This window comes from Cervus canadensis, chromosome 13 (genome assembly GCF_019320065.1).
Source record: "Cervus canadensis isolate Bull #8, Minnesota chromosome 13, ASM1932006v1, whole genome shotgun sequence".
NCBI classification, from domain to species: domain Eukaryota; kingdom Metazoa; phylum Chordata; class Mammalia; order Artiodactyla; family Cervidae; genus Cervus; species Cervus canadensis.
Window position 1 is genome coordinate 32,623,466 of NC_057398.1, and position 22,034 is coordinate 32,645,499.

The 22,034-nt window shown below is 53.1% G+C and overlaps 1 protein-coding gene across 5 annotated transcripts in view; it reads right to left on the reverse strand.

Annotated features, from left to right (window-relative positions):
* ACOT7 (acyl-CoA thioesterase 7) overlaps window positions 1-22,034 on the reverse strand; it is a 98,831-nt gene that overhangs the window by 54,106 nt on the left and 22,691 nt on the right. For 3 of the 5 annotated variants that reach the window (XM_043485411.1, XM_043485407.1, XM_043485408.1), the window contains exon 2: window positions 4,281-4,398. In XM_043485411.1, the coding sequence (XP_043341346.1) occupies window positions 4,281-4,398 (118 nt within the window). Of the gene's footprint in view, window positions 1-4,280; window positions 4,399-10,156; window positions 10,300-14,449; window positions 14,548-22,034 lie in introns of those variants that run through there. The other 2 variants (XM_043485409.1, XM_043485410.1) reach the window with 2 other exon arrangements.

Here is a 22,034-nt window from a genome sequence, read left to right on the forward strand (position 1 = left end):
TTGAGGACACTGGGCGTGCTAGCACGGGTACCCCTGGGCTGGGTGGGCAGCTCCTGAGGGACTGTGGGTCCCGTGCCAGCTCTGGGCTTCACTTTGGCAGCTGGTCCTCACCACACCCTCCTGTGGGGGCTGGAGACATCAGGCTTGCAGGTGATAGTCAGTTCGAGCCCTGGTGTGTCTGCACCCTTCCCACTAGCCACCTGCCACCGCCTACGGCAGCAAAGTACAGCTCTCCCACCTGTGTGAGAACTCATCTGATACCTGGCGAACAAGCCAATTCCCCAGCCCGCCCCAAACCCACAGAACAAGCCTCTTGGGAGGGAAGCCAGGGACCTCCATGTCCACCCCTCCGCAGGAGAGCCTCAGACAGGCAGGAGTCTGTTCCTATAAAGGTCCTGGAGTCAGGTCCCAGAGCGGCGATGCAGCAGGGGCTGTGCAGGCAAGCACAGCATGTGGGTTCACCCTCTGATTCAAGGGGGGACCTGTCCCTTCCACACCCACCCCACCCCCCCTCACCCGCCCACAGTCACATCACCCCTGAGGCTGAAACAACCTGAGGCAATTGCTGGGCTTCCAGCCCTGAGTACATTTGTGGGGCTACAGCACCACTCGCTGGCACGAAGTGGGAAAGGCAAGTGCTAAGAGAGCCAGGCAAGAACGAGGGCACAGCCTCAGGGCCCCTTCTGGAATTCTCCAAGCTCTGCCTGCAAGAGGCTGCTATGAAGACCTACAAAATCTTCTAGAACTAACACCAAAAAAAACGATGTCCTTTTCATTATAGGGGACTGGAATGTAAAAGTAGGAAGTCAAGAGATACCCAGAGTAACAGGCAAGTCTGGCCTTGGAGTACAAAATGAAGCAGGGCAAAGGCTACAGAGTTTTGCCAAAGAACGCACTGGTCAGAGCAAACACCCTCTTCCAACAACACAAGAGACGACTCTACACTTGGACATCAACAGACGGTCAATACCAAAATCAGACTGATTATACTCTTTGCAGCTGAAGATGGAGACGCTCTATACAGTCAGCAAAAAAAAAAGACTGGGAGCTGACTGTGGCTCAGATCATGACCTCCTTATTGCAAAATTCGACTTAACTGAAAAAGTTGGGAAATCCACTAGACTATTCAGGATTGATCTAAATCAAATCCCTTACAATTATACAGTGGAAGTGACAAATAGATTAAAAGGATTAGATCTGATAGAGTACCTGAAGACCTATGGACAGAGGTTCATAAGAGCTCATACAGGAGGTGGCGACCAAAACCATCCCCAAGAAAAAGAAATGCAAAAAGGCAGAATGGTTGTCTGAGAAGGCCTTACAAATAGCTGAGAAAAGAAGAGAAGCAAAAGACAAATGAAAAAGGGAAAGATATATCCATGTGAATGCAGAGTTCCAAAGAATAGCAAGGAGAAATAAGAGAAGCCTTCTTACGTGAACAATGCAAAGAAAGAGAGGAAAACAACAGAATGGGAAAGACCAGAGGTCTCCTCAAGAAAATTAGAGATACCAAGGTAACATTTCACACAAGGATGGGCACAATAAAAGACAGAAACAGTGAGGACCTAACAGAAGCAGAAAAGATTAAGAAAAGGTGGCAGGAATACAAAGAACAGTACAAAAAAGGTCTTACGGACCCGGAAAACCATGAAGGTATGGTCACTCACCTAGAGTCAGATATCTTGGAGTATGGAGTCAAAATGCACCTTATGAAACATTACTACAAACAAAGTTAGGGGAGATGATCAAATTCCAGCTGAGCTATTTCAAATCCTAAAAGATGATGCTGTGAAAGTGCTGCACTCAATATGCCAGCAAATTTGGAAAACTCAGCACTGGCCACAGAACTGGAGAAGGTCAGTGTTCATCCCTATCCCAAAGGACAATGCCTAAAAATATCCAAACTACCACACAATTGCATTCATTTTATATGCTAGCAAGATAATGCTCAAAATCCTTCAAGCTAGGCTTCAACAGTGCGTGAACTGAGAATTCCAGGTGTATAAGCTGGATTTAGAAAAGGCAGAGGAACCAGAGATCAAATTGCCAACATCCATTGGATCACAAAAAAAGCAAGAGAGTGCCAGAAAAACATCTACTTCTGCTTCACTGACTACGCTAAAGCCTCTGACTGTGTAGATCACAACAAACTTGGGAAAATTCTTAAAGAGATGAGAATACCAGACCACCTCCTAAGAAACCCTGTATGCAGGTCAAGAAGCAACAGTTAGAACAGGACATGGAACAACGGACTGGTTCCAAACTGGGAAAGGAGTATGTCAAGGCAGTATATTGTCACCCGCTTATTTAACTTATATGCAGAGTACATCGTGCAAAATGCCATACTGGATGAAGCACAAGCTGCAATCAAGATTGCCGGAAGAAATATCAATAACCTCAGATATGCAGATGACACCACCTTAATGACAGAAAGCCAAAGAGGATCTAAAGAGCCTCTTGATAAAGGTGAAAAAGGAGAGTGAAAAAGCTGACTCAAAACTCAACATTCAAAAGATGAAGATCATGGCATCCGGTCCCATCACTTCATGGCAAACAGATGGGTAAAAAGTGGAAATAATGACAGACTTTATTTTCTTGGGCTCCAAAAACACTGCGGACAGTGACTCCAGCCATGAAATTAAAAGTCGCTTGCTCCTTGGAAGAAAAGCTATGACAAACCTAGACAGCATATTAAAAAGGAGAGATATCACTTTGCTGACAAAGGTCCATCTAGTCAAAGCTATGATTTTTCCAGTAGTCATATGTGAGAGTTGGACCATAAAGAAGGCTGTGTACCAAGGAACTGATGCTTTTGAACTGTGGTGCTGGAGAAGACTCTTGAGAATCCTTTGGACAGCAAGGAGATCAAACCAGTCAATTCTAAAGGAAATCAATCCTGAATATTCACTGGAAAGACTGATGTTGAAGCTGAAGCTCCAATACTCTGGCCACCTGATGCGAAGAGCCAAGTCACTGGAAAAGACCCTGATGCTGGAAAAGATTGATGGCAGGAGAAGGGGTGACAGAGGATGAGATGGTTGGATGGCATTATCAACTCAATGGACACAAGTTTGAGCAAGCTTTGGCAGATGGTGAAGGACAGGGAAGCCTGGTGTGGTGTGGTCCATGGGGTCGCAAAGAGTCAGACACAACTGAGCGACTGAACAGCACACAGCGTCCTGAGCCTCTACTCCCTCACTCCCAGTCCTGGGGCTTTTTCTTTTCTACGGCCAGCCTCTCCTGCCAGGCCTGGCTTGGACCCTCACCGTCTCTCTCAGGGGCTCGACACCCACCTCAGCCCCGGACCTTCAGGTCCAGGCCTGTCTTCCTCACGGCCACCAGGGGGCGCTCTCTGAATGTGACGGGTTAGCCCCAGATCTTCAAGGGCGCTGAATCAATCTAAACTCTCAGCAGGCAAGAGAGCCCCTCCCTCATAGCAGGGTCCTACGCAACCTCACCCCACTCCTCCCCACACTGAGGCCCCCAGGCCCACGTCCACCCCCCACACTTACCCCAGCCTGGTTCATTCTGCACGCATACACCCTTACAGTGCACCCTCACAGTGGTGCACACCCATGAACACAGTCCACACGAGTGTGGAATCAGAGGACAGGGACATGGCAGGTGGCTGGCCGAGGTCCACAGGATCCCGAGGGCGGGCTTCAGAGAGAATGTCAGGACCCCACGGGGCTGGGGGCCAGTCAGGACCTGACAAGCTGCATGCCCGGCAGCTGCCCTGAAGCCCTAAAGCTGCAAGTCTGGCTCTGTCTGGGCGGCAGGCGGAGAGCAGGCACCATGGCAGGAGCTGGTGCAGGCCTGCGGGCCCTGCAGCCCAGGAGCCACCAAGGGAAGAGCCCCAGACTTGCCAGTGGACCCAGGGTGGGTCGAGCAGGGGACAGATCTGGGTGCAGGCAATGTGACACCCAGGATTAACTGCTGCCCACACAGGCTCTGAGGTGCTGGGGCCTCTCAGACTCAGGAAGCCACAACTTTCCCCACACACAGGGAGTGGGCTGAAAAGGTGTCTCTCAGCTTAGTTTCTGGGGGTTCCCAGCCTCTCTTCAATGAGCCCCAAACCAAGTGCCAATCCAAGGGGTCCCTAGTCCAGGGCCAGGGCTTCTGGAAGCCCTCAAGGCCCAGGGAAGAGGGAGGGGCAGGGCCCAGGCCCAGGCTCCACCCAGACTCCTGCCCCAAACCCACAGAGTACAACAGGGCTGGAGGGGACTGTCTGGATCTCCCAGAGACCTGGCCAGGCTGGCGGAGGGTCCCCAGACGCCTACCCCATTCTGGCTGTTGCAGTGCCGGGTGCTGATGATGGCTCCTGCTTCCTCGATCATCTTCAGGACGGTCCCTCCGTGCACATTGCCAGCCACGTTGGCATCATCCGGCCGCATGATCCTGGGGGGAGAAGAGGCAGGATGAGCCTCCGGCAGGATATCACTCATGAACAGCAGTGACCCCAGGAAGAAGGCCCTCCAAAGGCCTGATGGCTCCCAGAGAAGGAAAAGGACTCCCCACGTGTCTGCTCACTGTGGGGTGCTGATCTGACCTGACGGCCAGACAAGGGGCTGCAGGGTCGTGCTTCCACCAGCAGGGGAGGGCAGAGGGGGTTTTCCCGCCCTGGGGCCCAGGCACCCAGCCGGCCAGTGGGAGAGGGCCCGGCCCTGGAGGGAAGGGGTGGCAAGGACCTTCCGCAGAGGCTGTGACCGTGACATCGAGGCAGCCCCCGCGGCGCGCCCAGCATGCCTGCCCCTCCTGGCTCCCAGGACCCACAATGACCCGCAGAGCTGAATGAACAAGGACACAAGCTATGACCCCTTGGAGAAAGGACACATTCCCAGGACCACCATCTCCGTCAGGAGTCCCAAAGGAGCTGGCCTCATGTGGTCATGGATATTCTGAGAACTGGAAACATCACAGCATCCAGATCTTCACCAACAAGACAAAACCTGATTGCTGCCTGCCCCCAGGGCTCCAAGAGAGCGCCCAAGGGGTGGGTTTCCTGGAGTTGAGAGCTGGGAACTCCCCAAGGTCAGGAGGGACTGAAATCACCCCATTTCCCCAAGAGGAAAAGCCATGTCTTTGCAGAGGGTAGCAGCAGGGAAGCCCTGTGAAGTCCCTGGAGTCCCAGAAAGCCAGCCTGGTGCAACCCCACAGAGCTTGGCCCTCTCCCAGACACCTGTCTGTCTGACTGATGAACTCTGTCTCCACTAGCCTCAGGCCTGGAGGCAGGTACCAGGCACTGAGCGAGTGTGCAGTTTCCAGGTGCCCGGCATCACCTGGGTTCACCCACCCTGCTCCAGTCTGCTGGCCAGCGTGACCCTAGAGACTGGACCCCCGACTCTGGGCCATGAACTCCAATGCCCTCCCGGTCTGGCTCCTTCCAGACGTGGAGGCTAAGCCAGGCAGCCTCAGAGATGGTTCCCGACTCCCAGGCTTACTGGCTGGGTGACCTGAGCAAGCTGCCAAAACCCAGCCACCTCCACATTCTCATCCAAAAAGGGGAACAACAGCACCACCGCACTTGAGTGTGGGAAAGACTGAATCACAAGATGGCACAGATAAGGAGCCTAGCACACAGTCAGCGACATAAACACTCACCAGCACTTCCTCCTGCTTCTCTAAGCGCCAGCCAGAAACCTCAGGAGGGCTGGAGCCTCCAGCATACAGTCACCGATGCCACTTTCTGGGGAGACCGAAGGCTGTCTGGACCTGTCGCCCACCCCCACAGTCACCCCTTCAGCCTGGGGGGCATTCAGGACCCCTACTTCTCACCTGCATCACTGGCTCAAGGGCAGCAGCCACGGTCGCCCAGGCAGTGGCCAGGGGAACCCCCAGAGCACAGGAAAGGAGCCTCATTTGGCTTCTCAAATGCTCATTTTAAAAGATTTTTTAATCAACTCAAAATAGATTAAAAACTTGAACATAAGACTCAAAGCCAGAAAACTCCTAGGAGAAGACGTAGGCCGTAGCGATGTTTTTTTCAATTTGACATCAAAAACAAAGGCTAAAGAAGGAAAAAAATACACAAGTGAGACTACATCAAACTAAAAGATTCCTGCACAGCAAAGGAAGTCATCAGTAAAATGAAAACATGTGAGAAAGTATCTGCAAATCATATATCCGATAAAGCATTAATATCCAAAATACACAAAGAACTCATAAAATTCAAGAGCAAAATAAACAATCCAATTAAAAAATGGGCAGAGGAATGGAATGGACATTTTCCCAAACAAGACATACTGATGGCCAACAGGCCCATGAAAAGATACTCAACATTATTAACCACCTGCTGCCAAGTCACTCAGTTGTGTCCAACTCTGTGCGACCCCATGGACTGTAGCCCACTAGGCTCCTCTGTCCATGGGATTCTTCAGGCAAGAATACTGGAGAGGGCTGCCACACCCTTCTCCAGGGGATCTTGTCGACCCATGGATCAAACCCGTGTCTCTTTACCAGCTGAGCTACCAGGAAAGCCGCCAGTGCAGGGGAGGTGAGTTGGATCCTTGGCCTGGGAAGATTCCACATGCCATCAGGGCAACTAAGCCCCTGTGCCACACAACTACTGAAGCTTGAGAGCCCTAGAACCTGTGCTCCACGACAAGAGAAGTCACCGCAGTGAGAAGCCCGTGCACCGCAACTAGAGAGCCTGCCACAGACCTCCAAAGGACTGAAGACCCAGTGCAGCCAAAAATAAAAATAATTTTTTTTTTAAAAAACAAGTCAGTGTTGGGATTTCCCTGGTGGTCCAGTAGCTAAGACTCCTGAGTTCCCAGTGCAGGGGGCCTGAGTTCTATCCCACAGGCCACAACTAAAATATTCCACATGTTGTAACTAAGGCCTGGTGAATAAATAAATACTAAAAAAAAAAAAAAAAAAGAACAAAACAAGGTCAGTGTTTGCCAGAGGTTGGGGTGGGGGTGGGATAAGAAGACAGAGCAGAAGATTTTTAGGGCAGTGAAAATACTCTGTATGATTCTGGAATGGTGGACACATCACTACCCATTTGTCCATAGCATGTACAACTCCTAGAGTGAACCTCAACGTAAACTGTGGACTGTGGTGTGATACTGAGGTGTCACTGTGGGTTCATCGACTGCGACAGATGTACCTCTCTGTTGGGGGGTGCTGATAAAGGCCGAGGCTGTGCATATGGGGCAGAGGGTATGTGGGGAACCTCTGCACTTTCCTCTCCGTTTTGCTGTGAAACTACAGCTGCTTTGAGGACTTCCCTGGTGTCCAGGGGTGTGGACTGCTTCCACTGTGAGGAACTAGGATCCAGCAAAAATAAAAACTGCTCAAAAAGTAACCTCTAATAAAAAAAGTTGTAAAAAATATTTTTAATGTTTTGAGTTTTAAAAATTCTCGCTTACCATTAAGCTCTCTCTCTTTTTTTTGTTTAAGAGGTAGCCGATTCAAATAACAAAACGACCATATCAAACTCTTCCCTTTGCATTTGTTTTCAACTTAGTAAAGACCGGATGGTCCACCTCTACCCATAGGCCCAAGGGCCAGGCGGGAATCCAGACAGGGGAGGACTGAAAGGATTCTTCACCACGCTGCCTTCCCCAGAGGAACCAGGGGTTGCGTCTGGGGAGCCCGACTTATCTCTGCCTGTTTGTAAAGTGGAGCTGTGCACGCCGGGCTGGCGCAGGGCCAGGGAGAGCAAACAGTGGGCCCCAAGGCCAAGGAGGAAGTGCTCACATCCGGGAGGGCCGAGGAGGGAGGGGCTGGGGAGGACAAGGGACAGAGCCTGGAGCCACCCTGTGACACTGGGGGTCCGGATGGACCCCACAGCACCAAATCCCACTAACTCCGGAGGGGCCCCTGGGCACTGAGCTACAGGCCCACCCCCACCCCCTCGTCCTGGTCACCCCGGGTCCTGCCCAAGGACTGTCCTAGTGCTCCCAGGCCGGCTGGCACCCGCACGGTACAGACGCAAGCCTTCCCCAGGGACCTGATTCTGCCTCTGCTCTGCAGGTCTTCAAACAAGGCCAGAGCCCAGGTCCGGCAGCCCCTCCCTGGGGCCCCAGATCAGATGCCTCCCCCAGGGCGTCACAGAGATTCCATCCCAGCCTCCACCCCAATGCCGCCGGGGCTGTGATCCTGCACCCGCCTGCCCTCTCTCCATTCCCTCCTTCCTCCAAAGAGCTCTGGAGCTGCTGGGCAGGGTCTTCCTCAACTCACTTCCCCCTGAACCCCGACAATGCGTGTCACCTCCAGGCAGGCAGGAGTGCGAGCGGCCAGGGCAGCCAGGGAAACGTGGGGCCCCTCGGTGGAGCTCCTGCTTTCCCATTTTTAGTAAAGACACGGATATGGAAAGTATTTCACTTTCCTCTTCTCTATTAAAAAAGAAGCAAAGACAGCCCAGCGGAGCACACACAATGCTACAGGGCACTGCCCACTGGTCTCTGGTCAGGAAGGTGAAGGGGCGGTACTGGCGCTCACAGCTGACCAGCTGCGGCCATGCAGGGGTTTGAGTTGAAGATACCAAAGCTCTGGGTTTTCTAGAGAAGCCAGCAATCCAGAGTTTAATGTGAAATCTCCTGGAATTTGACTGGCAGCACCAACTGAAAAGGCCTCCACGCAGGCCAGCTCAGGACGGCAGAGCAGGTGGTGGGTGTGAGCCCATCCTGGGGGGGACTCTGTGGGCCCCATTCTCTTTTCCACCTCTCTCTGCCCCTCTGCCCATGCCAACCTGCAACTCCCTCACTCCTTGAACCCCAGAAGCTCCAGGGAAAAGTGGACGTTGGCCCAGGGAGCCTTTCCTGTGCCCCCATCCCCACGTCCTCTCAGCTGGCCAGTGGCAGGGACGCTGCCTCCAGTGACCAGGCCTACGCACCCCAAGATCCTCGCCACCATCTTCCTCTCTCCCTGCCCTCCCAGCAGTGGCATCTGGATGTCACTCTGTCACCCTGTCACTCACCACCCCTCCCCCTCCATTCCAGCCACTCCTGCCCCAAACCACAGGATGAGCTGGCCAGGGCTTGGCCCACGGCTGACCAAAGCAGACACCGCCTCCCCCCTGCTAACCTCTGAAGCAGACACTAAGCTGATGACAAGAGCAGGAAGGAAGCCGCACAAACCTGAGTCACAATCACTTTCGGATGGTGCAGACACCCACCTGGGCGCCGGGAGGACTTCAGAAGCAGTGACACCTGGGTCAAGTCCTGGAGAGGGTGTAGGTGAGCCATGGACAGAGGGTGGGGCACAAGGGATGCTCCAAGGAGAGCTGGGATCTCCGAAGAAGACCCCAGAGACGGGAGAGCTCGGCAGATACAGAAACAGACAGTGGTCCCCCCAACAGACAGTGGGGGCTGCGGATGGAGGGGCTTCTCTGCCTACGTCTTGCCTCCCAACCCAAGCCCACCGTTCACCTCGCTGCCCCAAAAGTCACTTCTCTTAAGCAGGAGTTCACGGCCCCGCCAGACCCTCCGGGGCCCCTTCTACGGGAGAAAAATTCAACTCCCAGGACTTCCCTGGCGGTCCAGTGGTTGAGACTCCGCACGTCCACTGCAGGGGGCATGGGTTCGATCCCTGGTCAGGGAACTAAGATCCCGCATGGCACGTGGGGCAACCAGAAAAAAAAAAAAAAAGATTCAACTCCCTAGCGAGGCCTCTGAAGCCCTCAGGGATATGGAACTTCCCTCACCTATCTCCCACTGCCTCTCGGGGCTCTAGGCTGCACCTGCCCAGGCCAGTGCTGCTGGCTGGGCCCACCTGGACCTTCCCTCCACCTCGCCTGCACCAGTGTGTCCCAGCAACATGCCACCTCTGCCCCGTGAAGAAAGGCAACTCGTGGACGAATGGGGAGCCTAAGTAGACACAAAATTCCGGAGAGCAACCCAGCTTTATCGTCATCCACCCAAACTCCATATACATGGGCTGCTCTAAGCCAGACATCCCACCGAAAGGAACTGAGCCTACAGATGTTTCCACACATGACCAAACCAAGCGTGTTCAAGGTTACTCACTGAAAAGCTGTTTTACGTGCAAAAGCTGGCTGTGTCCTAAATCCGCCAATGAGGGGCTCATTAGATTAAGTTACACCCACATGACACAGAGTGCACAGCCTCAAGCAAGAGGGAGGCAGGGTCTCAGAGAAGCCCTGTTAGATGAGAAAAGGCTCAAAATGATGGGAGACGGGTGACCATACCTGCAGGCCCGGTGGAGACCACCGTTGGGGGCAGGCCCGGGAAACCAGAAGCTTCCAGTGCCCCTGAGAGGGGAACCAGCCTCTGTGCCTTCTAAATTTAAAACCATGTGAAAGGACTTCAGTGATGGTCCAGTGGTTAAAACTCTGCTCCCAATGCAGGGAGTGTGGGTCAATCCTAGGTCGGGGAGCAAAGATCCCACCAGCCCCACGAAACCATGTCAACCATGTCAAATATTAATAAATCCAGTCTTTAAAATTTATTCAAAGCACAGCTGAAACAAAGGTGCTCAGCAAAGCCTTCTCTGAACTCACCGCAGCAAGGCTACCATCTCTGCTGGTTCCTGTGGGCGGGAGAGAGGCAGGGGAACAGAGTGGGAGAGGCCATTCCAGGAGCGGACTGCAGGCAAGAGACGATGGGGAGGCCGGAGGAGCCACCCTGCTCCCCATACATCTGTGTGTCCTGAGGGCAGGCCCTGTCCCTCTGCTCCTCCTGGTCCCCCAAGGCCGGGCCGGGCCACACCCCACCCGGAGCCTCTGGACGGGGTTGAACTGTGTCCCCTGACACAATTCAGATCAGCTAAAGCCCTGACCCCAGAACCTGTGACCGTGATCTGATTTGGAACCAAGGTGTTTGCAAATGTGGTCAAGTTAAGATGAGGTTGTTATCAGGGCCGTGTTCCCATGACTGGTGTCCTTAGAAGAAGATGGAAATCTGGACACACCAGGGGAAAAGGCCACGTGACACGGAGGCAGAAACCGGAGTGACGCTTCGACAAGACAAGACACGACACATGGGCCCTGCCTGCAGCCCGGATGCTCGACAAGGAAAGAAAGGCCCTACCCCGAGAGCTTTCAAAGGAGCATGGCCCTGCCAACCCCTGGTATGGGACTTGTGGCCTCCAGATGTGAAAACGTACGCATTTCTGTGTTTTAAGCCACCCAGGTGTGGTCATGTGTTACAGTGACACCAAGAAACCCAGACAACATGTGGCCTGAGGCCCCTGCCCGGGTGGCCTGAGCACCACCCCCAAAAGGCAGCAGTGAGCGGCCGGACTGAGCCCCCACGGCCTACAGCCAGCTTAGGTCCTGCTCCCCAGTCCAGCCAGCCCAGGCCAGGCCCCCCAGCAGCCTTGGTGGCAGCTCCACTGATGACTGCCCCCTGCCCACCCTGCCCACAGCCCCCCAGCATGAGGCCAACATCTTCGACTCTGATAGGAAAATCTCAGTGCTAAAATTGAACACTTCCACATGAGCTCCATGGGAACTGGGGGAGGTGGGGCAAGGGGGCTGTTTCCTTTACCCAACGGTGAAAGCAGAACTGTCTGAAGGAGAAGGTGGCAGGGCCAAGTCCAGCCAATTTCCAGGACACATGAAGTCCTCATGGTGTTTCCGCCAGCACCCAAACATGGGCAGAACCACTGGGTTTGCTGGGTCCAGGCGGGTTCCCACAGGGCAGCCAGCTCTAACCACGCCTCACGGATTGTGCCAGAAGCTCCCTGGACCTGTCCCTGCTGAATGAGGCTCAAAACAGAGAGGCAACGGCAAGTCAGGACAGGGACTGTTGGGCAGAGCGCCACTCCTGCCTTGGAGCTGCAGGTGGCAGTTGAGAAGGTGCCCGTGGCGGGAGCATCCATAAAGCAGGATCTGAACAGGAGTCCGAAGGCGGGCCAGGGAGGAGACTGACAGGGTAGGGTCTGCCACTGCTGGTGAGAAAGGAGCTCCAGGCTCATCTGGGGGCACCCACATGCCAGGAGGACCACATGGGCTGAGGGCACGTGGGCTGGTTCACACCCGGCAGTCTCCATCATGGGGCCCTGAAGGCCAGAGTCAGGCACATATGAACACCCCATCTTCCTATGTGTGGGGGACTCTGCCCAACAGAAGGCTGTATGGTACTGCTTGTTCTCTCCAATTTGCTGCCTAAGAAGGTTCCAGCAAAGCTCCTTCAACCCCCAAAGACCCCAGAGGAGGCAAGGGGGGAGAAACAGCTGGGTCGCCAAAGAGGCCCTGGGACCCTCCTAGGCCCCAAAGCTGGACACAAGAATGAACCAGTGCAGGTGACCCACCCAGCCCCACTGATCCCAAAAACCCAGAGCACCCTGAACGGAGCAGACAGGAAGCTGAGCAGCGCCTGGCCCAACCGCAGAAATCTGCTAGCAGGAGAAAGGAAAGCACCAGGCGGGCAACTTGGGCGCTGGAGCCAGGTGGGTGAGTGCCAGGCCTCGCTGCCAACTTCCCAGGGCACCCATGATATGACCCCGCCAGGAGCCCATGTGGATATCCAGAGGCCAGAGTCCCCGTCCCGGCTTCAGTTAACCACCTAACCTTCAAGGTCAGCAAGACCTGGGCCAGGCCTGGGTGCCCCCGGCTGCATGAAGCCAGCCAGTCTGTTGCACACAGGGGCCGAGTCCCCCTACCACCTGACCCCATCTGCCACAGGGGTCCCCACACGGGGGGAGGTCCCACAACTGGTGGTTGGTACCTGCTTAGCTGGGAAGCCATGTGGGCTGGGACATCCCAGGTCCAGAGAGAGGCAAGGGGCCAGCTGCAGCCGACTCACCCGCCCTCTCCGACTGCAAGGACGGTCCCAACCCCTTGGCCTGGCGGGAAGCACCCTGGCTTCCTGGGCTGCCCAATCGAACCAGGAAGGGGCCACTTCACCAGCCCGAGAAGCCTACCGAAAGCCAGTTGTCATAGAAACCTCATCTTGTATATAACAACAGTAGAGAAGGATATCTAGCCCTCCTGCTCCTGTTGCCCTGAGATCTAGAAGGCACAGGTGCCCTCCCCAGTCAGCACCGGGGACTAAGGCCAAGCCCCAGGCCTGGACCCAAAGCTTCCTGACACTCAGACAGAAGTGGTGGAGGGGGTGTCATGAGCCAGGGTAAATGAGACAGAGGGAGAGGTCCCATCAGATGCAGAGGAGCTGGCATCTGAAACCTGGCCCCCAAGCTCACCCTGAGTGGTAGGGGCTGTTGAACCCTGGCAGAGAGGCAGATGGCTGTTCAGCCCCCTCCTGGCTGACCCCCTGCCCCCACCACACAGACCCTCCTCCCCACTGCTGAGGTGCACTAGCTTCTCCTGTCTCCCCCAGCTGGGTCTGGGGAAAGAGGACCAGCTGGCAGAGAGGCCCTGGTGCTGAGGCGAGGCAGCAGCCAGGGGAGAGGAGGCTGGACGTGTCCTGAGTGTCACCCAGACACAATGTCATCCCTGCAGAGCCACAGTCACCCAGGCACCATGATGGGCGGCATGAATGAATGAACCCACCCACTCAAGGGCGTCCTTCATAAAAACTGTCATCCTGGCTCGGCTCCCAGGCACCTGTCCAGCTAGCCTGCGCAGACTCTGTTATTAAGAGGTCAGGTCAGGACATGGCCCTGATGGGGCCTGGCAAAGGCAGCCTGCCACTCGGGCCCATAGAGACTCCCTGTCAGAGGCAAAGTGCCCTCGCCTCCTTCCCGGGGGCCTTCCTAATATACAGGTGGATTCTCACTAAAGGCACTAGTGGTCCCACCTTTATGCAAAAGAGAGAAAGAGCATTCCAGACTGATTAAGAACATCCCAGCCTGACCAGCACCACAGCCCCCGGTTCCACAGGGAGGCAGGCTCCCAGCCTGGGAGGAAGTGGCAAGGCTACCCTCAGCTGGGCCTACCTCAGGATGCCCAGAGCCTGGAGCTGGGCAGGCAGGTGAGGGGCCCGCCCACCACACCCACAATGTCCACCTGGAGGGGAATCAGGGCTGAGTCTAGGACGAAACCTCTCCCACGAGCCTCCCCACCCACACAGCCTGACAGGTCCCGGCCAGGATGACAGACCTTCCCCAGCAAGATTTGCCCACAGCCCCTGGAACAGGTTCTATCCGGCAGGGCTGGGCCAACCTGCTTACCGCAGGGTCCCACGCCGGGTATGCATGTCAGACGCTGAGCTGGCCCCTGGGGGATGCAGAGTGGACAGACGCCATCCCCACCCCACCCGCCCAGGGCCCTGGTCCCCTCGGATCAGCGGGGACCCCCTCCTCCGGCCCTCCCTGCTTCCCCTCCCCTGGACCACAGGCGGCTCGGGACATGAGCCACCTCAGAGGTTCTGGGCGCCCCACACGCTCGGTCTGGTCTAGTCCCTCTCTCAACCTCAGGTTAGAAAGAAGGCCCCAAGGCCCCGGATGCCCACTCTGGCCCATCCTCCAGAGCCACATGCCGAGGCCTGCCAGTCCCACCCGCCCTGGCGCTCAGGCCAGGGTCCCCCAGACACCCCACCCCGGCTGCCCCACAGTTTCCCCATGGCTCCCAACTCACATCCTGGCCTTCTCTCTGAGTCGGGCCTGGTTGGTGCACCTCCGGAAGGCTGAGAGGGGCACAGCTCGCCAGACCAAGAGCATGGCGTCCACAGCCTCCACGGTCCCTCCCAAAGACCAGATGGGCTTAGAGAGGGCTCCCTGGCCTGGAGCAGTGCCCTTTGGACTCGGCCGGTCCCACATAGGGGCATTGCTGCCTCCCTAAGCAACCGTGGCTTCCCTCTCCACATGGCAGGCTGGGCACCCCCCTCCCCAGATAAGGGGTGGTGCCCAGAAGCCCATCCAAACACTCCAAATACTGCAGGTTCCCTGACCTTTTTTGTTCAAATTTTTGTTTTTTTATTTTTAAGTTTTTTGGTTGTGTCACCAGATTTGCAGAATCTTCCTTCCCCAACCAGGGATTGAACCTAGACCCTCAGCAGTGAAAGTGCTGTGTCCTAACCACTGGGCAGCCAAGGAACTCCCTCCTTGACTTCTGAAAATCCTGTAAAATCGTAAGCAATTGGAGTAGAAAGAGATGTTGGAAGTTAGCCGGTTCAAGCCCCAGCTTCTACCCAGGAGGAAGGCAGGAAGGGTGGCAGGCCCCGAACAGTCAGAACCAGAAGACACCAGGGGTACCGATCCGGGAAGGAAGGCCGGGTTGGGGGAGGCAGCCTGTGCGGCTCTGTGAAGGTCAACAACTGCCCTCCCCAACTCCCCTATACACCAACCAGGTGATGCAGGGAACTTGACGATTATGACCCCACACCAACAAGAGAAGCAGGCACCATTTGCCCCACCAGGTTGTAAGTTCATTACAAGACTGGCTTAAAGATGCAACAGTCCTCAATGGAGCAAACGGAGAATCCTGATATCAACCTGTACCTGAAGAGCTTTCTGAATGATACATCTACCAATGGCATGGTAAGGATTCACATGGCATGTGATGTGAGCACAGGACCATGAGACATGGGAAGTGGACTGAGATCCACAACTGAGACAAGGCTATCTAGAGAAGTGCTTTTAGACAAACCACAGATTAAGACTGAAACGAAGCATCGCTGGAGGCAAGACATGTTTCACATTTGGAGAATGAGCCACTAAATGATACGCAGCATCAACTACTTAAAACCTAGAGAGAGATACAAGCTAAACCCAGTGGAACTTAGATTTTTTTTTTTTTTTAATTAGAGAAAAACAGAATTCAGGGAGGGGAGAAAATCTGTAAGAAATGATGCAAAATTAACTGTCTAAACCCAGCCCCCCGCAGCTCAGTCCTGTCAGGGAGGCTGGACCAGGCCTCCACCACCACTGGACTCCAGCCATGAGCAGACCTTTCCACAAAGAGAACCATCTGATGCCAGTTTAGCTATATGAGTAAACAATTTTGAAGCTGAACAACCATAAGGTGCTATTTCCTTTCTATTAAATTAACCAACAACCATTTTAAATGGCAAAACCAGATGTCTGGGAAAGGTTCATTGAAACATTATTCATAATAGCCAAAAGGTGGAAACCCAGGTATCCATCATCGGATAAATAACATATGGTCCATCAACACAATGGACCATTATTTGACCATAAAAAGGAATGCAGTACTGATACACATTGATAAAAGGAATGTTCACGTGTTGGGGTCTGGGGAAGTCATTCTGGCTTATACATGAGTTACCCTGCATTCTATGCTGACTAGAAAAGCCTGTTTGTGGTCTAGCAGACAAACACTGTGCGCCTGCTCTAATTACTAAAGGAAAGGGTGCGCTGACCGGAAGTAAAGAGAGTTCATGTTCAAAATAAAGCATGGGGACTTCCCTGGTGGTCCAATGGCTAAGACTCTGAGCTCTCAATTCCAGGGGTCTGGGTTTGATCCCTGGTTGGGGAAATAGATGGCACATGCTGCAACAAATAGTTCCAATGCCGCGGCTGAAGATGGAAGATCCTGCTGGCTGCAGCTGAGACCCAGAGAAGCCAGATAAATAAAGAAAAATAAGGATTAAACACCTCCTCCCTGGGACGCCAATGATCATTACTCCTTCAACAGTTAGACTCCCTTCCCAGGTGCCAAGGCCACACTGATGGCCTGGGTACGTGGGGATCTGGTTTTCTGAAACCAGAGGGAAGGTCTCCTTGACTTGATGTTCTCTGTTCTGACAAGACAGAAAACTGTGCTGAAAACCCTGCTTCTCCGCAGCAGATTCTCAGAGCAATCTGAGAGGCTGGCTTCTGGGCTACAGTCCTCAGTTTGGCTCAAATCAAACTCTTTCCTATTCCTGTTATACACTGTTTATTAGTTACTTTCCTCAACAACACCAAAACATGGATGAACTCTGAAACGTTATGCTAAGCGAAAGAAGCCAGTCATGCAAAAGACCATTTAGTATATGAGTCCACTGATATAGAATACCCAGAACAGGCAAATCCTAGAGACACGCAGACAGTAGACCGGCAGTTTCCAGGGACTGGGGAAGGGAGGTAGGGAATGAAAACACCCAGGAGGCTGTGTCTGGGGTGCAGTTTGTGGGGAAATAACCACTATGTCCTTCAGCTCTCAAGGTCATCTGGAAGCTGAAGAAGGTGGAGAAGACAGCATGCTTCCGCCCACCTGCCTCACACCTGCCCAGGGAGTAGGGGCTACACCGAGTCACCAAGGAGAAAGGCAGGAAGTGAGAGACAAGGTCCTGGAGCTCAGAGAATCAACTGGCCCAACTGATGGTAGGCACCCAGGAGAGAGCACCCAGGTGCTCACCCAGGTGAGCAGAGAGCTGAATGGCTTTTCCTAGAACTGGAGGCCAGTTTCCTTCCACGGCTTCCCTGGTGGTTCAGATGGTAGAATCTGCCTGCAGTGTGAGAGACCCGGGTTCGATCCCTCAGTCGGGAAGATCCCCTGGAGAAGGGAGTGGCAACCCACTCCAGTATTCTTACCTGAAAAACTCCATGAACAGAGGAACCTGGAAGGCTACAGTCCACGGGGTCGCACTGAGTCAGAAAAGAAGGAGTGACTAACACTTTCACTTTCCTCCCATGGAAGCCCACCTCCAAAGGCAGAGAAAGCTGGGAGGGGCAGAGATACACTCTGGGGACATAAAGAACTCCCAACGGTGAGAAAACCAAAGCTGCAATTTTTTTAAATGGGCAAAAGACCTGAGCAGACACTTGGCTAAACAAGATACGGAGGTGACAAACACAAACATGAAATTATGCTCGACACTGTTAGACATTAGGAAACTGCAGATTAACACCACCGTGAGATCCTCTCACACCGCAGCATGGCTAAAACAGAAAAGCCCGACTGTACCAAGTACTCGTAAGGCTGTGGAGAAACCGGGACTCCCAGGGGCTGCTGGAAACAAGCAGGAAACAAACACGAAATGCACAACCACCTGGGGACACAGTCCAGCAGTTTCTTAAACAGTTACACCTAGACCTACCATCCCATCCAGTGTTGCCCCCTGAGTATGTCCCCTCAGAGGCCTGCACACCACTGCTCATGGCAGCGTTTCCTGTAACAGCCCACAGCTGGACACGATTCAAATGCCCATCCACAGATGAACGGATGACAGACCGAGGTCCATCCACCCATGCAAGGGAATGCTACTTGGCAAAAAAAGGAACGAATGCTGGTCCTTACAGCAACACAGGGGAATCTCAAAATGATCACACCAAGCAAAAGAGGAGAGGGTGGACAGAAAAGAGCTCTGACTGCATGGCTCCACTCCTACAACACTCTCAATTCAGTTCAGTTGCTCAGTCGTGTGCAACTCTCTGCGACCACATGGGCTGCAGCACGCCAGGCTTCCCTGGCCATCACCAACTTCCAGAGCTTGCTCAAATTCATGTCCATCAAGTCGGTGATGCCATTCAGCCATCTCATCCTCTGTCGTCCCCTTCTCCTCCTGCCCTCAATCTTTCCCAGCATCAGGGTCTTTTCCAATGAGTCAGTTCTTCCCATTAGGTGGCCAAAGTACTGGAGCTTCAGCTTCAGCATCAGTCCTTCCAATGACTATTCAGGACTGATTTCCTTTAGGATGGACTGGTTTGATCTCCTTGCAGTCCAAGGGACTCTCAAGAGTCTTCTCTAACACCACAGTTCAAAAACATCAGTTCTTCAGCACTCAGCTTTCTTTATGGTCCAACTCTCACATCGATACATGACAACTGGAAAAACCACAGCTTTGACTAGACAGACATTTGTTGGAAAAGTAATGTCTCTGCTTTTTAATATGTTGTGTAGGCTTGTCATACCTTTTCTTCCAAGGAGCAAGTGTCTCTTAATTTCATGGCTGCAGTCACCATCTGCAGTGATTTTGAAGCCCCAAAAAACAAAGTCTGTCATTGTTTCCATTGTTTCACCATCTATTTGCCATGAAGTAATGAGACCAGAAGCCATGATCTTTGTTTTCTGAATGCTGAGTTTTAAGCCAGCTTTTTCACTCTCCTCTTTCACTCTCCTCTTTAACATTCTAGAAGATGCAAACTAGTCTACAGGGATAGTGGGTCAGTGGGTGCCTAGGAAGGAGGGTGGGATTATCAGGAGATGAGAAGAAACTCTTAAAATGATGGCTGTGCTCATGATCTTGATGATGGTGATGATTTTTCAAGTGTTTACATATGTCCAAATGGATCAAGTCACTCACTTTAAATGTGTACAGTAACATAAATTATGTCAATAATGAAATAAATAAATACCCCAACCACCCACCCCAACAGCTGCTGTGTGAAGAATCATGTGCTGGTAGCAAACACCTAGGGGTTCTACTCAGTCACTGAATCTACGAGAGTTTACTGGCATTCAGTCCATTTCCAAGAGCGTCTCAGCCACCAGCTTCAGGACCACAAGTAGGAAGGAGGCGGCCAGGTTGCCCTGGAGCTCCAGGTATGGCCTCACTAAGAGCCCTACCAGGCCAGCATGCCAGGCTCCACCAGGCACCAATCACAGCCCTCTCAGCCCATGGGATCCACAGTGGAGCCCCCAGGAGCAGCCCAGCAGGCCCTGAGGACTTCCCCAGAGTCAGGCAGAACACGGCCAGTGGTCCACACGGTGACACCCAGTCTCATTGTGTAAGGGGCTCCCAGACGTCCTTGAGAATTGAGGAGGATGCCCTCCAAAGACACTGTCCTGGAGGTCTGGGGGATGCAGAAGCTGGAGCAGATCGTGAAGGGGCTGAGGACAGAATAAGGGCAACCCTCTCAGCCTCTAGAACCCCAGCCCTGCCCAATATCCTGGGCATCGAACAGCCCATCCTGCCAGACATCACCCGCAGACCACGTCAGCAGACGGCTCCCCCAGAAAGCCAGTGTGGAAATGCCAAGGGCAAGCTGGCCCAGGAGACGCGGTCAGGGTTCAAGCTGCGGCTCGGCCACACCAGCCACGTGCCCCTAAGTCAGCCACTGTCCCTCTGGGCTGTTTTCTCACCTGTAACCTGGAGGGTCCATGGAGATCTGAGAGTTCCCTGAAGCTGTGACACCCTCCAAGGACTTCCGGGACCTAAGAGAAGCCAGGGACACTGAGCTCCGGGGCTGGCCAGAGGACACAATCAACAGAGGCGCTGCTAGCAGAGGAGTGACGAGCACTGACAAGGAGAAAATATTTATAAACCACGTGTCTGATAAAGGACATGTATCCAATAACCAACAATCCAGCATGAAAACGAGCAGACGATCTGGAGGGACGCCTCATAAATGAAGACACACAGATGGCAAATAAGCACGTGAGAAAGATGCCTGTGTCACAGGTCACCAGGGAATCGCAAACTCAAACGACAACAAGCTACCACTCACACTCACCCTACCAGCCAAGATCCCGATGTGACAACGCCAGACACTGGCGAGGACGCAGAGCGGCAGGAGCTCCCACTAAACCCTGAGGGGACACAACGTGGCATGGGCATGGTAGAAGACTGTAGAGACTTCCTACAAAACTAGGAATTCAATTCACTCTCTTCCATATAAACTATCTAAAAACAAAAGTAAAATGAAGGCTAAGCACCAAAGAACTGATACTTTCAAACTGTGGTGCTGGAGAACACTCTTGAGAGTCCCTTGTACAGCAAGGAGATCAAACCAGTCAATCCTAAAGGAAATCAACTCCGAATATCATTGGAAGAACTGATGCTGAAGCTGAAGCTCCAATATTTTGGCCACCTGATGCAAAGAGCTGACTCATTAGACAAGACCCTGATGCTTCAAAAGATTGAAAGTAGGAGGAGAAGTGAGTGACAGAGAATGAAATGGTTGGATGGCATTATCGACTCAATGAACATGAATATGAGCAAACTTCGGGAGATGGTGAAGGACAAGGAAGCCTAGTGTGCTACAGTCCATAGGGTGGCAAAGAGTCTATTATGACTGAGCAACTGACTAACAACAAAAAAAAACTTAGTAGGTATATGGGAACAATTACAAACAAAATCAAGTCCACTAAATTATCACCACTATGGCTGAGATAAGACTATTCCCACTAGGATTTCCCTGGCAGACCAGCAATTAGGACTTGGGCGGCTCAAATGGTAAAAATTCTGCCTGCAATGCAGGAGACCCAGGGTCTCCTGTGTCAGGAAGATCCCCTGGAGAAGGGAATGGCAACCCACTCCAGTATTCTTGCCTGGAGAATTCCATGGACAGAGGAGCCTGGCGGGCTACAGTCCATGGTGGCCTAAACACAAAGAGTTGGACACAACTGACTGACTAACACACTCACTTTTTCATTCTCACTGCCAAGGCCGAAGGTTCAATCCCTGGTCAGGGAACTAAGATCCCACAAGTTGAGAGGTTAGACTGTTCCTACTACTTCTCAGATGACGCAGGCCACTTAGACCAACTCCATGCTGGCTAAGAGTCCCACTGTTATGACAAGATGGGACCAGCCTGTCATTACAGGAAGCACAGAATGACAATCAAATAGGATCGGGTCTCCTGAGACACCACAGGGCACCAAAAGCCATTTAGCTGTTAGAGTTCCAACGTGCACGCACCTGTCCCCCTGCTTCAGGGGTCAGTGTCCACAGAGTGATGCCCAAGCAGCAACACTGTCATGGTGGTGAGTGTGGCTCCTGAGCTGGACCATGAACATCCACATGCTCAAGGTCACCAGGGCCAGAGGCACCAAGAAGCAAGTGCAGGAGTTCTGAAGCTGGACCCCTGCCACTCCCCCAAACAAAATTATTTTCCCAGCCAAACAAACAAACAAAAAAAAAGCAAAACAAGTCTGAGTGCCAAACACAAGCCTGAAGTTCTGGTCACCAATTATGACACGGGGATAAGGTTGGGGTGGGGGTATTATGCCCACCACCAAGCAGTTCTCAGACCCCAGCTGGGTGTCCTACAAGTCAACTTGATTCTGACTCTCTTCCTGGACACAGGTCAGAAACCAGTATGCAGGTCAAGAAGCAACAGTTGGAACAATGGAGTGATTACAAATTGTGAAAGCAGTACGCCAAGCCTGTATACTGTCACTTACTGATTTAACTTCTATGCAGAGAACATGTGAAATGACAGGCTGCTGGATCACAAGCTAGAATCAAGATTGCAGGAAGAAATAACAACCTCAGATATGCAGATGACACCACTCTAATGGCAGAAAACAAAGAGGAACTAAGGAGCCTCTTGAT